The sequence below is a fragment of the Eleutherodactylus coqui genome, chromosome 1 (assembly GCF_035609145.1).
Source record: "Eleutherodactylus coqui strain aEleCoq1 chromosome 1, aEleCoq1.hap1, whole genome shotgun sequence".
Taxonomy (NCBI): Eukaryota; Metazoa; Chordata; class Amphibia; order Anura; family Eleutherodactylidae; genus Eleutherodactylus; species Eleutherodactylus coqui.
This window is the reverse complement of record NC_089837.1, coordinates 385,525,753-385,541,512: the sequence shown is the minus strand read 5'-3', so window position 1 is coordinate 385,541,512 and position 15,760 is coordinate 385,525,753. Positions and strand designations below refer to the sequence as shown.

Sequence of the window (15,760 nt, the reverse complement as noted above, 5' to 3'; positions counted from 1 at the left end):
CGAACACCCACATAAGATACAGAAAATTCAAAATAGAATCAGCACATTGTGTATCCTGTATGCATTTGCGCACCCTACAGACTTCTGTGAGGACTTTTGGTCCACACAATAGTAGAGCATGCTATTTTTTTCATGTGTGCAAACCCCCCCCCCCCAAAAAAAACGGAGATGAGAACGGGCCAATTGAAATCAATTGGTTATATTTAGAGATGAGCGAGCCTACTCAGCCACGCCCCTTTTTCGCCCGAGTACCGCGATTTTCGAGTACTTCCGTACTCGGGCGAAAAGATTCGGGGGGCCCCGTGGGTGAGTGGGGGGTTGCAGCGGGGAATGGGGGGAGAGGGAGAGAGAGAGGGCTCCCCCGTTCCCCACTGCTACCCCCCGCGCCGCCACGCCTCCCCCCGCCCCCCGAATCTTTTCACCCGAGTACTGAAGTACTCGAAAATCGCTTTGCTCGATCGAGTAATTACTCGAAACGAGTAGGTTCGCTCAACTCTAGTTATATTCTCTGCCTATTGCGCACATTAATACGCCAGTGTGCATCCCCCCAATACAGTATTCTGCAATCATGCTCAGGTATAAACACTATAGAGCCTGTGGCCCCTTCAGTCAGATGATCAGCGGGTACCATAAGCACCTATCAATTTTCCATGACAAAATCTTGATTTTCAAGGACACTCCTGGAACTCAAAATACAGTCAAAGGTTTATTGTTATTTTTTATTGCTTTATATACAAAAATAAAACACACATTCTGCTAAGTCAAGCTATTTCCAGGTAATTATTTTTTTTTTTTTTAGAAAAATCCCCAACACTGAGCGGCCGGTTGAGAACAAAACTTCAATGCACTTAAAAATCTCAATGCAAAATATTTCAGATTTTAGTGTGTTTTTAGTTCTGTTTATCCAAAAACTCTCTTTAAAAACTTATTATTAAGTCTTAGGTACACTGTATATACACTTTTACAGGGGACAGTTAAAAAAAAATCTGTAATGTTTTGTGAACTATTGTTCTGCCAATAGTTATCCTAAACATTACGGAATCTATACCATCACAGAAATTGGCCGTTACTGAGCGAGGAGTGCATATAGATGCATCCTCTCACCATGCAGGTAGCTGACTACCAAATGGAGGAGCGAACAACCCCTGTGCAGGACACCGATAAGACAGCCACTCACACTGCCTCCTGATAATGAGGAGGGTGGATGCTTGGTGTATACTCCCCCACATAGTGGATACAGGGTGCCAGACCATTCTGATATATGTAGTTCACCTTGCAGACTAGCAACCTATTAATGACGCCATGATAATTCGGCGGGTTGCCCTGCATTTCCAACAGTGAACCACATTGGTACTGCCATCCTATATGTGGGAGTATACACCAAGCAGCCACCCCCCTCATTATCTAGAGGCAGTGTGAGTGGCTATCTTATCGGTGTCCTGCACAGGTGTTATTGGCTCCTCCATTTGGTAGTCAGCTACCTGCATGGTGAGAGGTTGCATCTATATGCACTCCTTATTCAGTAAGTAACGGCCATTTTTCTGTGATTGTTTTTAATTTTTTATTTCCCCTTCTGTGATGCATTTATATTAGTGTAGGGACCCACTACAACGCAAGGAACCGTGAAGTGGTTAGTGGGCTCATGTCTCTTGGCCAACATTCAACCAATGCCTTGCATTTATTATCTATCATTCACATGCAGTGTGGCATTGAGACTCCAGGGGGAGCCCAGGGTGGCAGTACCAATGGGGTTCACTGATGGAAATGCAGGACAAACTGCCGAATTATCATGGCGTCATTAATAGGTTGCTGGTCTGCATGGTGAACTACATATATCAGAATGGTCTGGCACCCTGTATCCACTATGTGTGGGAGTGTACACCAAGCATCCACCCTCCTCATTATCAGGAGGCAGTGTGAGTGGGTGTTTCATCGGTGCCCTCACAGGTGTTATTGGCTCCTCCATTTGGTAGTCAGCTACCTGCATGGTGAGAGGTTGCATCTATATGCACTCCTCACTCAATAAGTAACGGCCATTTTCTGTGATTGTTTTTAATTTTTTATTTTTTATTTCCCCTTCTGTGATGCATTTACGGAATCTATATCACCACTATAACAGAATTAAATTAAGCAACTTTGCCAGAAGTAATTTTGTTTTTAACAGACTTTACTCTCAGATAGAAAACTTGATCGACAAACTCAATGAGCACTGTGTACTAAAAGGCAAAAGTGGAAGTGTAACTTCCCCTATGGAAACAGGAGGGTCACATGACTGCCGGGGTTCCCTGCTGCAGCAGAGCTGCAGGGTCGTATTATATCCTAACCAGCTCAGCCAGTGACTAATGTCACTGCAGGGATTGTTTTCCCCTGTTACTGGGGCTCCTATGGATGCCTCAGCTACAGTGAAAAAATGTCAAATTAAAAAAACAATCCAAAAAAAACCACATGTGAATGTCCCCCGGAGGTCTTATATGACTTCATGGGGGACATAGATAGTAAACAGAATAGTTACATAAATAAATAAAACAAAATTACAGAATAAAAACAACATACCATATATACTCAAGTATAAGCCGACCCGAGTATTACCACAAAAAAAATGCTAAAACGTATTGACTCGAGTGTAAGCCTAGCTATACTCCAGTATATACACTAGGTAAAAAAAAACCCTCAATACTCACCTCCCAGCCGGCGTCTGTGTCCCCGACACGATTGTCTCCCCAGCGGTGCGGCAAGCTGCTTGAGAACTCTCCCCACTGTCATCTCCCTGCTCGGCTTTGAATTCCTCCGCTGTCAGTGATGTGAGTGGATCGGACACCAGCCAATCACAGCTGGCGCTCGATAAACCAATCACAGCCATTCAGTAATGTCATTCACAGAATGGCTGTGAATGATCGAGCACCGGCTGTGATTGGCTGGTGCTCGATCCAATCACAGCCCTTACTTACAGAGTGCTGACAGCGGGGGAATTCAAAGCCGAGCGGGAGAATTCTCAAGCAGCTTGCAGCACCGCCGGGGAGACCATCGCACTGGGTACACAGACGCTGGCTGGGAGGAGAGTATTGCGAGGTTTTTTTTTTAACCTCACTCAAATATAAGTCATGGGGGGCTTTTTCAGCATAAAAAAAATGTGCTGAAAAACTCGGTAGTATACATAAAAAAAGAAAATAACCCAAAGCCAGACGCCAACGAAAACAGTTGCTACATGCGCCCTGTCATCCAAAACCATACATATTATATATCAAAACATCCGAAACAAATGAAATGTTTAAAAAATTATTTTCTTTTTTAGCTTTTGAGCCCCAATAAAACAAAAAAAAAAATGAAAAAGTGTCAGCGAAAAAGAGATTTAAACAAAAAAAAATTGTCCTAAATGTCACGGAAAAAAAATGCAGCAAAAATAATTTTGGTAGCTAAAGGAAAAACAAAAGAGGTAAAACCACATGGGTAAAATCCCTAAAAAGCGTCTAGTCTTTAAGCTATAAAACAACCTGGTCCTTAAAGGGGTTGTCTCGTGAAATCAAGTGGGGTTCAGCACTTCTGTATGGCCATATTAATGCACTTTGTAATATACATCGTGCATTAATTATGAGCCATACAGAAGTTATTCACCTACCTGCTCCGTTGCTAGCGTCCCCGTGTCCATGGATCCGTCTAAATTTGCTGTCTTCTGGCGTTTTTAGACGCGCTTGCGCAGTCCGGTCTTCTCCCTGGTGAACAGGGCCGCTCGTGCCGGAGAGCTGGTCCTCGTAGCTCCGCCCCGTCACGTGTGCCGATTCCAGCCAATCAGGAGGCTGGAATCGGCAATGGACCGCACAGAGCCCACGGTGCACCATGGGAGAAGACCCGCGGTGTATCGTGGGTGAAGATCCCGGCGGCCATCTTGGTAAAGGAAAAAAGAAGTCGCCGCAGCGCGGGGATTCGGGTAAGTAATAAACTTTTTTTTTTTAACCCATCCCTTGGGTTTGTCTCGCGCCAAACGGGGGGCGTATTGAATAAAAAAAAAACCCTGTTTCGGCGTGAGACAACCCCTTTAGGGGCGTTAAAATAGGTGTTATTGCTATTTATACACATTATGTAACAAATCCCAAAAGTGTATTTCTAGAAAGTTTGAGTACAAAGTAATACACTATTTCAAGTCTCTTTCAAAAGTGCATCAGATCTGTGCAACAGTTTCATGTTTAGCTTAATTACAGCTGAAACAAAGTGATCCGACCCAATCAGATCTTCTGCAATAATGTTGATGGCATCTCTGCTTCCTCCTGGATGTTGCCGCTGTACCCACTCGTACAAAGATGGAAGTTTAGGTAAAGTCAGTCTTTTCATAGAACTAAATGGATGTTTTAGGATGTAAGACATGTTCTCCGTAAAATTAAGTCCAGCCGCAAAAAATCCATCTATTAAACAAAAAAAAAAAAGACAAATTTGAGAATCTTGCTTTGCTCTAAGGGCAAGTTCAGTTGGCGGAATGCATGGGGGAATGCCATCTCTAAAAACAATCACAATCCACATCTTTCTGATGTGTTTTTTGGCACAAATTCAGCCCAGTCAATGGGCAAAAATCGGCATGCAGAATTTCGACGTGGAAAAGCATGCATCAAGTGGTAACATGTCACTTCCTGACGCTGAAACACAATTTTCTGCGTACAAATTCTGCACACATTTTGCCTGTTGACAGGGCTAAATCCACAACAAAGTTTTTAGAGGCTGAATTCAGCGATGAATTCTACTGTCTGAACATAGACATATGGCTTTTGATACGGATATGTTCCACATAAAACATTGAGGCGCATGTATAAGCACCCTTACGCCAACAGCAGATTTGCAATATCGCCTTCACCATTGCGATTCCGCCCTTAAAATCCACATAGGAATCAGGGGCGTAACTAAAGGCTCAGGAGCCCAAGTGCAAAAATTCTGCTGCCCCACCACCCCCACCCGTCTCTATCTGTATCTATACCCAGAGGCATAACTTGAAGATTTGGGGGCCCAAAGCAAAATCTGTAACAGGGCCCCTCAACTATAATGCTTTACTCATACTACTAGGCTCCCTATATGGAGAAGACAGGCCTAATTAGGCCCCTAAGGGTCCAGGGCCCATGTGCAACCTTATCCCCTATAGTTACACCCCTGATAGGAACATATCCACATCAAAGGCTGCATATCTAATGTGGATTTTTTTTTGAACATTAAATTTTTATTAAAATGCAGTTTTCCATGTACAAATACAAAAATACTTTTATAACAAAAGAAAATGCGTCTTTTACATATTCCTGCAACTTGATATACAAATACATTTGTATTAGTCTTAATATTTCTTTTAAGAGAGGTTCATCTCGTGGATAGGAAAAGGGAAGGCTTGGGGATACGTTTTGGGGGAAGTTGGGGTGGAACTAGGAATGTTGTTGGAGAAGTACAAGGCTGAGGGTATGGGGGAGGGGACCAGCATACAAAAAAATAATAATAAAAGAATCTCAACTTGGTTTCCTCTGTTTAGCTTGTACCATTTTAAGTTACTTTGCTTTGTTGTGGAGTAAGCTTGATATTTCAGTTTTCAAATTTTGCAAGTTTAGGAATGTGACCCGCTGGTAACTTAGGGCCATTGTGGGAACAGGGCATCCCAACCTCTCCATGAGTCCTCATGGTTACTTAGGCCTAATGCACACTGCCGGATTTCCACCGCGTAATACGCGGCGGAAATCTGCGGCCTTTCACTGCAGCTTTTAGGTTTTATTGAACCTAATAGCTCAATGTACTCAATGGAATTCCGCAGCATGAAATTACCCGCAGCATGTCCTATTTGCTGCGGGTATACGTGCGGACAGCTTTCATTGTAGTCAATGGAAGCAGCCCGTCACGCTATACTTACCCTGAAGTATAGCGTGAATACGTGCCACGCCCACCGTGTCATATAACACTGCCAGCGCTGTACTGCGCATGCGCGCCGGAGCATCATGCGGGACTTCGGGCAGCGGATCCGGAGGAAAGTATGGGGTCTTTGGGGGTAGGGGGCGCAGTGACGGACTCCGCTCTGGTATTCCGGAGCCCGTCACGGATGTGTGCCTTAGACTTTTTTATTGCAAACATGTTTTCATATGATCTATGCAGCAATATTGTTTGTTAATATTTGGTTGGTAGGGGGGGGGGGGGGGGAGAAATCTCTCGATTTCCAATTTCTTGGTATTAGAAGCTTGACTGTCAGCAGGATGTGTGTAACCATCCTTCTAAACTCACTGGGAATCCTCTCTATGCCAATGAGTAGAATAGCTAGCTCAGGGCAGGGAGAGATCACTACTCCTGCTAATTTGTTTATTTTTTAAAAAGACCTCCTGCCACAGGGAGCGCAGTCTCCTAAAGCTCCAAAATATATGGAACATGGTACCCTGGCCTCCGCATATTCTCTTGTTTGAGTTTTTCACTTTGGCCTTCTGCATAAGATCAGAGATATTCGTCACTCCCCTCTTCCTCCAACTATCAACCGAAAGGCAGTCCGAGAAAAGTTCAAGGACCTCAACTGGTACCAGAACCTCGAAATCTGCAGCAAGTGCACCCATGCTTAGACTGAAGATTAATAGTTAGGCATTTTAGCATTTGGAAGAGGGGTGGGGGGCCAAGGACGCTGCTAATATAAGATTTCTAATGTTTCTACCTTTTATTGAATGCTGTTCTAACGATGGCCAACTAATTCTGTCAGTTAGGTAGAATCTAATGTGGATTTTGATGCAAAAATCACAATCCGTGTTGAATATGTGAAAGCAGCCTTATAGACCTTAATATATAGTGATCTTTTGCTAGTCATTCATGTTAAAAACAATTAAAAATGGTTATTTATGAGTCACCGAGTCCAATGTGAAAATAAAACAAGTTTGCAAACAATCTTAATTAAAATCTATTGTTGGCTGATCGTAAAGTTGATCACTTGTAGTACAATTCTTAGCTTTTCATAAAAAGCGCAGGATTCTATTTTTTATGCATGTTATATGTATTTTTGTATGTGTGTTTAACCCCTTAGTGACAAACCCTGTTTGCGCCTTAGTGACGGAGCCAAATTTTGGAAATCTGACATGCGTCGTTCAACGTAGCATAACTCCGTAAAGGCTTTACATATCCAAGTGATTCTGACATTGTTTTTTCGCCACATGTTGTACTTCATTTTGGTTGTAAAAAGAGACCGATATAATTTGTGTATATTTATTAAAAGTACCAATATTGGAAAAATTTTGAAAAAATTGTCATTTTTTCAAATTTTCAACTGTAATCTCAAATATGTCCAAACATACTGTACAAATTTTTGATAAGATATATATTTCAATCTGTTTACTTTATTCTGAATGCACACTTGAAAAACTTGTGTTTTTTTTAACCATTTAGATGACGTACAAATTTAACATTAATTTTCAGCATTTTGAGGAACACTTTGTTTTCCTGCACCAAGCCAAGTTTGCAAAGGCTCGAGTGTCAGAATAATAGATACCCCCCCCAAATGACCCCATTTTAAAAACTACACCCATTAATGTATTCACTGAGGGGTGTCATGAGTATTTTGACAATACCAGTTTTTTTTCAGGAATTAATTCAATTTAGAGGAGAAAAAATAAAATTTCATAGTTTTGCAAATATGTCATTTTAAAGACATATTTTTTTCCTATATTGCCCATGAAAATGAGGATTTACAACCCAAAATGGATACCCCGTTTCTCCCGTGTTCAGAAACATACCCATTGTGGCCCTAATCTTATGTCTGGATGCACAACGGGACCCAAAATGAAAGGAGTAGTCGGTGTCCTTCAGAACATAAAATTTTGCTTGAAGGCGTTTTAGACCCATAGCACTTTTGTAGAGCTCTTGAGCGGCCAAAACCAAAGAGAACCCCCACAAGTGACCCCATTTTGAAAACTAGACCCCTTAACGAATTTATCTAGGGGTGTACTGCCCATTTTGACCCCACAGTTTTTGAATGAATTCAAGCAAAGCAGTAGGAAAAAAATGTGATTTTCGTTTTTTTGGCAATTCTGTCGTTTTAAAAACTGCTTTTTTGGTACAGCACACACATGAATGAAGCCTTGCACCCCAAAATGGATACCCCTGTTTGTCCCATGTTCAGAGACATACCCATTGTGGCCCTAATCTTTTGTCTGGATGCACAACGGGGCCCAAAATGAAAGAAGTAGTCGGTGGCTTTCAGAACAGAAATTTAGCATGAAGGTGATTTAGGCCCCATTGCCCACTTGTAGAGCTCTTGAGCGGCCAAAACGACAGAACCCCAACAAATGACCCCATTTTGAAAACTAGACCCCTTAACGAATTAATCTAGGGGTGTACTGTGTATTTTTACCCTACAATTTTTGAATAAATCTAAGCAAAGCAGTAGGAAAAAAAATTACAATTTTCATTTTTTTGGCATTTGTATCAATTTAAAAACAGTTTTTTTTGTACAGCACACATAGGGATGAAGACTTTCACCCCAAAATGGATACCCGTTTGTCCCGTGTTCAGAACCATACCCCTTGTGGCCCTAATCTACTTAAAGGACACATGGCTAGGCCTATAATGGAAGGAGCACCCGTTGGATTTCAGGGTACAACGGAAAAAATTCCAGGCCCCATTGCCCACTTGTAGAGCCATTGAGCATCCAAAACGATAAAGAACCCCCACAAATGACCCCATTTTGAAAACTAGACCCCTTAATGAATTCATCTAGGGGTGTACTGCATTTTTTGACCCCACAGTTTTTGAATAAATCTAAGCAAAGCAGAAGGAAAAAAATTACGTTTTTCATTTTTTTGTCAATTTAAAAACTGGGTTTTTTGTACAGTTTACATAGGAATGAAGACCTTCACCCCAAAATGGATACCCCCTTTTGTCCCGTGTTCAAAAACATACCCATTGTGGCCCTAATCTACTTATAGGACACATGGTTAGGCCTGTAATGCAGGGAACACCCGTTGGATTTCAGGGCAGAACTGAATAAATTCAAGGCCCCATTGTTCATTTGTACGGAATAAAAATTGACTCCCTAAAAATCCCCCGCCCCTCCCCCACACACTCCGCGCCCTTTTCGGCATTCCCCAAATCTTAGATAAAAGTAATAATGTGAACTGTGTGGTATTTCCGAAGACAGGGGTAATTACGGAGGCTGGTTGGGATGGGCCCATGGGGCAATAAAACAGTGTATCCCCCCTCCTCTCATGCTTTTTGGGGTCATTTCTTGACCTCAGTGGTGGGTACAGGGTGTAAAAAGTGGTGCTCTGTGAGTCTCCGTAAGCTTGATGAGGTGCGGCGGTCTCGCACAGAAGACGCTCAACAAGCTGCTCCTGGAACTGCAGTAAGGCGAGTGTTCCCGGGGCTTCTTGTAAATTGCATATTACAGGTAGCGGTCTGAATAACGCCGGGCTCACACGGCCGTAGGTGGAATCCGCTTGCGGAGGCCCGCAGCGGATCCCAGCTGTGAGCCCGGCTGTGTCCCTGCGAACGGCCACCTATTGTACTGCGCATAACTGCGTACTCACACGGGCGGTCATTCGCAGTATTTTTTTTTAATTTGTGTTTCCCGTACAGTCGCTTAGCGATGACCCGGGTTCCCGCAGCCCGTATACAATGTAGTTGCATATGTGCTGCGGGTATATCCGTGACCATGGAGCACAATGGGCTCTATGTTGCGGATATCCGCGGTAAAATAGAACCTGCTGCGTTCTCTTTTCTGCGAGTGGATTACGCAATTCCGACCTGCTAATGTGAGCGGAATTGTGTAATCCAATGTGCTTCATCTGCGTATTACCGCGGATCAGACGCATGCGGAATCCGTAATTCCTATCCGGTCATGTGAGACCGGCCTCAGGTAGATCGCTACCTTTTTATCACGTGACCGGGGACCGCTCAACGAGCCCACCCGTCACTGCTCCAGGCTCTCGGCGACCGTTAGTCGCTGGGAGCAAGGAGATTTTAAATTTCCTGTGCTCCCCGACTCCTGCGCATGTGTTCGCTGTTTTGCCGGCGGTCGCATGTGCAGAATCCGGGTAAGTTCACGGAGGAAGATCGCGTCGGGGTGCAAATACGGAGGCCTCCGGTAAAAAGTTTCATCTCCTCTCACCGATCGCATCGGTGAGGGGAGATGAAGCTTCACCTTTTTTTTTCTTTTACGTGATCGCCATTATCCATTGGATAACGACGAACACGTGACGAGGAACTGCTCACCGCGGCCCCCGTGAAATCTCCAGGCTCTCGGCTAAGTTTTGTAGCCAGGAGCAGGGAGATTTTAAATTATCCTGGCAATCCACGGCTTTTGCGCGTGCGTCTGCCATTTTGGCGACGGGCGCGTGCGCAGAAGCTGGGGTAAGGTCCGCGGATAAATCCGCGGGCCTTAGGTACGTCATTTCATCCTCCCTCACGGATATGATCCGTGGGGGGAGATGAAACGCAAGCTTTTTTAACTTTTTAAAACTTTGTTTTTTTACTTTTACACTTTTTTTTTTCACTTTTTACACTTTTTTTTAAACTTTACATGATCACTGTCATCCATTGGATAACAGTGATCATGTCCCCGGTATAATCTCTCTGTTCCTGGCTACACATGGCAGCCAAGAGCAGAGGGATTTTAAATTTCCTGGGGCTCGAGCCCGTCTGTGCACGCGCCCGATGTCAATCATCGGGTGCGCATGCGCAGATGGGGATTCGGGTCCCGGGACATCGGGGAGGACTTAGGTGAGTATTTTCACCTCCCCTCATGGATCCGATCCATGAGGGGAGGTGAAACTGACTTTTTAAAAAAACTTTTTCGTGATCGCCGCTATCCAATGGTTAGCGGTGATCGCGTGCCCGGGGACCGCTCACCGCGGTCCCCGGTAACACCTCCTGGTTCCCGGCTACCTTCAGGAGCCAGGAGATTTCAAATTTGCCGGGGGCTCCCAAACTTCTACGCATGCGGCTGACGTCATCGCCTGGCGCGCATGCGCAGAAGACCGCCGGCGGGTCCGGGAGGACCCGATCTCCGGGGGACACCGCCGACAAGCCAGGTAAGAATTTTCAGCTGCTCTGATGGATCCGATCATCCTGGGATGACAGCTCCATGCTGTCGGCTACCTGCGGGCACCGACAGCATGGAGCTGTCACATCCTCAGGCCAGTGGGCATTAATCCAAAGAGGATGCATAAAACTACGTCCTCTAGGATTAAAGCCCACTTACTGAGGACGTAGTTTCCCGATGGGGCAGTCGTTAAGGGGTTAATGTTAAGAGGAAATCCACATCACTGTTTAAAAGGTGCATATTTGAGGTTGGTGTGGTGTGTGTGTGTGTGTGTGTGTGTGTGTGTGTGTGTGTGTGTACACAAGATTATTATAGAAGCATAACACAAAGGCAATCAGTCTGAAAATGAACTAGTTACCCGGCCGTCCAATATGTTTTTTCATCTCCAAGAAGTGAAGCAAGGAACGCGTCTTAGTTGTGTTTGCCCACCAGTATGGAATAGATGGCCACAGATATTCAAACATCAGTGCTAAAGGGTCATCGTAACACACAATAAGTTGATAGTTTTGCTTCCACAAGTTCCTCAATGTTGGCTGTTCCTGAAAATAGTGAGTAAATTTTGTAAAAAGTATTTGTAACATAACTTTGATGTTACTTTCAGCTTAAAACAGATTAACATTAAACTGACACATGATGAGCTTTTGTACTACAGGATGTAGAAGGCCTCCCTCACACAGGCGTTTTTCTAGAGCATTTAGCGCTGCGCTAAACACTGTACAAGGCTCCCATTCATTTCAATGGGGCTTTTGGCAGTGACCCCGGGGAATGAGGGGGCAAAGTATAAGGCCAGCGACAAACAAACAGGATGGAATTCACATGTGGGAGCCTGCAGCAGAATCCAGCCAGGACCCTGGTCAGCTAGCTTGCGTACCCGTTTTCTTCTGTATTGTGGATGACCGCGGCGGTCATGCATAGTACAGAATTTTTTACTTTTTTTTTTTAATCTTTGTTTTTCCTGCACCGTCGCTAGACAATGACACGAGTACCCACGACCTACACAGTGTCAATTGCGGATGGGCCGTGGGTCGGACAGCTTCCATCGACTTCAATGGAAGCCATCATTGCGGACACAGCACAAAAGTAGAACACGCTGAAACTTTATTTCCGCTCATGGAAATCGCAAATTGCTGTCTGCTTGTGTGAGCGGATATGCGAATGTTCTATTCTTTATTTAAAATGAAATTTCATGGACTAAACCACAGAGACACTTTATTGGGAAGGGGTCAACACTTCGATCACATTACCACATATGATTAGATGATTCCCATCACAAAGTTATTATGAAGACAACAGAGCATCCTCCATATCTGTACAATTATGGATTGCAGCTTATTTAGGAAAATATATAGGTTAAGGGTAATCACATTTTTTCTCCCAGCAGGTAGAGATGGTACTACCTCTAGCTGGTCATGTGACGCTGTGCTGATCCATGAAGGGATGGATTAGCACTTAGAGGAAGAGAAAGCAGATGGAAATCTAAAAATCTAGATGGTGTTTAATAGGTATCAGACAGAAGACTGCACTGCATGGAAGTGAGTGTAATATACGTAGGAGACATCCAGAGGGCGACAAGAAGTCAGATGAGGGGGGTAGTGATGAAAAAAATGTGTTCTCGCTAGAGTGCTTCTTGAAAGAAGCCATGAATTTAAATGTTATCCATTTAACACAGGTTTCATAAAAAGCTCATGATGTATGTTAAACGGATACTATACCAGGACATGTCACCCATAGACTACGAGGGTAGCCTCAAAACACAAACAAACCAGAATCTGTCTGAACGAGAAAATGCTGTCTGCTGTGCTCCTTAATCCAGAAATCAAAACACAACAAAAAAAAAAACAGCATCACCAACGGATAGCAGTCAAGCAGAGGCCAAAGAGGCCTGATATATATGACAGAAGCCTTCTTAAACATCAAATAGAGCACAAAAAACAGTGTGCAAGTACCCTGATTTTGGATGGGAAAAAAGACGCTATTCTTCCCCACTTTACTGCAAAAATTCTGCAAGGCAGAGTGAAGTAAAGCCCCCTAGTAAAGAAAACATACAAGTATATGATTAGTTTGATGTTCATACATGCTTGGGGCATAACTTGGGTCCAAATATCTTGTGTATGCAGTTAATTAAGCACATATGATGCTCTGGGGACATGGACTGCAGGTTGTCACATCCTAGAATCAGGATCTCTCGAGGATTCTGCTGTAACCAGTCAGCTATCTCATGCAGCGTTTCCTAGAAAAAGAAAATCGTATAATTGCTTAGTTTATAACACTCAGTTTATTTTTTTCTCATTTTAAAGTCAAGTAAGCTACACAAATTGATAGAAATGCCACACACAGGCTTCAGAGAGTACCACAAGGTTTTATCAAACTACTAACGACAACTTGTTAGTCAGTATGCGAATGATGTCATCACTCCGCCCCCTGGTGATGTCATCGAAGGTCCTACAACATAAAAAAACACAGAGCCTGACCAACAGAAGAACAACACAGTTAGGCTGCCTGTCCACGGGCGTTGGGGTATCCGCCGCCCGAGAGCAGGAGCCGGTGTGCTGTGATTTGCCGGTCGCGAGCGGAGAATCGCTATGATTCTCCACCCATGGACAAGAGGGCTGCGCTTTACATAGCAGCTATGGAAAGCATGCACTGCGTTCCCTGCGGCCGGATTATCGCTACAGGGAATGCAATGCAATAACGCCTGTGGACAGGCAGCCTTAAGGCTCTTGAAAAGGGGAAGAGAAAAATAACACAAAAAGAATATAACCAAGTCGTTATTATCTCAGACAGAACTCAGCAGTCCTGACATAAGACACCAACCTTTCCCCACCACAGATTTCTGGTGAGCTAAAGGACCTGTGGTGACTACACTGCTGTGGGAGGAGCCAGGCTGTGTTTGTCTTGTGAGGGAATCAAGATACATTTAGTAGAGCTGTGTGTGAGGTGTGGGAATCATAATGGATGTACCATGTAGCAGAGCTGTGCACATTGGGCCACCAGAAACACTAGAACTATAATTTCCTAATAATTACTGGTTGTCCTTAAAGACACACATGTGCATTGTACACATTTATGAAAATTGGTGTGCCAGAGACTGTTATGCCAGTCAACCCCTGTCCGTAATTCTCAACAAAGCTATATATGACTTTCTACATATTAACTCTTGCCCACTTTCTCTGACAACTCAATGCCATCATAAATATGGTGTTTATGACTTTTCCCCCCTTCTTTAAATAAATTATATCAGAGAAGTGTCAAGAATTTGGAAAATGTATCAGGTGAAGTTGAGGCCAGTTTTCTAGCATGTTTTTGTCTCTCTCCAATTTAAAATAAAACAAAGTTTTTTGCAAGTGGAGGCTGCCAAGAGGCCTACAGCAAGATTAATGGAGCTGCAGGAATTTCTGGCAAGTACTGGTTGTGTAGTGCATGTGACATTCTTCATGTGTCTGGACTGTTTGGGGCTGTTTTCTGTTTGCTAGAACTTGGGCTTCAGTCAAGGTGGAGGGAATTATTAACAGTTCCAAATATCAGTCCATTTTGGCATAAAACCTTCAGGCTTCTGCTAAAAAGCTGAAGATTAAGTGGAATTTCACCTTTCAGCACAAGAATGACACAAAGTACACCTCCAAAGCATCAAAAAATGGCTTCACCAGAAAAAGATCAAAGTTTTGGAATAGCCCAGCCAGAGCCCAGACCTGAATCCAATTGAAGATCTGTGGGTTGACCTGAAGAGGGCACTACACACGAGATGCCCTCACAATCTTACAAATCTGGAGCAGTTTTGCAAGGAAGAGTGGGCAAAGATTGCCAAGTCAAGATGCGCCATGCTTATAGACACCGACCCCCCAAAAAACTGAATGCTGGCATAAAGTCAAAGGGTACATCCACAAAGTATTAGTTTTAGGATGTGCAAATTTATGCAACCACATTAGTGTAGTTTTTTTCCCAAAAAAATGATTTCACTTTGTTTTTCAGTGGCATTGTACAGATATCGGGTCACATTGAAGTTGGAAATAAATCTGAAATGATTTCACTGTCAGATTTTTTTTAACATGACAAAAACATAGAAATTTTAACAGAAGTGTTTAGACTTTTTATATCCGTTGTATCTATCTATAGATACAGCTGTTACCTTTCATTATATTCCTCCATGTGATATGAGATGACTGCTGAACATTCCCTCTACAGAACACAAGTGTCAGACTATTATGGCTAAAATCCCATTTACATGTAAAGATAAGCAATTGTTTTGCATAAACCGCTAATGGATACTAATAACCTTATCACAGCTTATCACCTTCATTTACATTTACATGAGCCTCCTGGACCTGTATGCATAGAACAGTAGTTATTCAGCTCCTTTGTTCTGCAGTGGGGCTGCAAGCTGAATACAATGTAATCAGCGCTCCCCTGGAGAATACAGCGCCATGGACAGCAAATGCGGTCTGTGTTATCTTCTCTTAAGCTGAACAATGGATTTTATGCTCACCTAAAAATCATCGTTCAGCCGAAAAGTAAGGCCGCTTGCAGACGGGCGGGTCGGATCCGGCAGCGAGGATTCTCGCCGCCGGATCCGACCCGAGCGCCTGCAGGGACCATGCGTACTCACCCGCGCCCGCCGGCTCTGGCTGTTTGATGTGCCGGCTTGCCGCGCAGTCGCAGACCGGAGCCGGCGGCGGGTGAGTGACATTTCTGTGCGCGGCTCTGCGAGCCCCGCACAGAAATAGAGCATGCCGCAATTTG

At 43.8% G+C, this 15,760-nt stretch overlaps 1 protein-coding gene across 6 annotated transcripts in view; it reads right to left on the bottom strand.

Annotated features, from left to right (window-relative positions):
* PLCXD1 (phosphatidylinositol specific phospholipase C X domain containing 1) overlaps window positions 1-15,760 on the bottom strand; it is a 67,360-nt gene that overhangs the window by 35,653 nt on the left and 15,947 nt on the right. For 4 of the 6 annotated variants that reach the window (XM_066579579.1, XM_066579550.1, XM_066579569.1 and 1 more), the window contains 3 exons: window positions 13,098-13,253; window positions 11,382-11,562; window positions 3,071-4,397 (listed from right to left, as the gene is read on the bottom strand). In XM_066579579.1, the coding sequence (XP_066435676.1) occupies window positions 4,135-4,397; window positions 11,382-11,562; window positions 13,098-13,253 (600 nt within the window). In that variant the 3' untranslated portion in view covers window positions 3,071-4,134. Of the gene's footprint in view, window positions 1-3,070; window positions 4,398-11,381; window positions 11,563-13,097; window positions 13,254-15,760 lie in introns of those variants that run through there. The other 2 variants (XM_066579559.1, XM_066579600.1) reach the window with 1 other exon arrangement.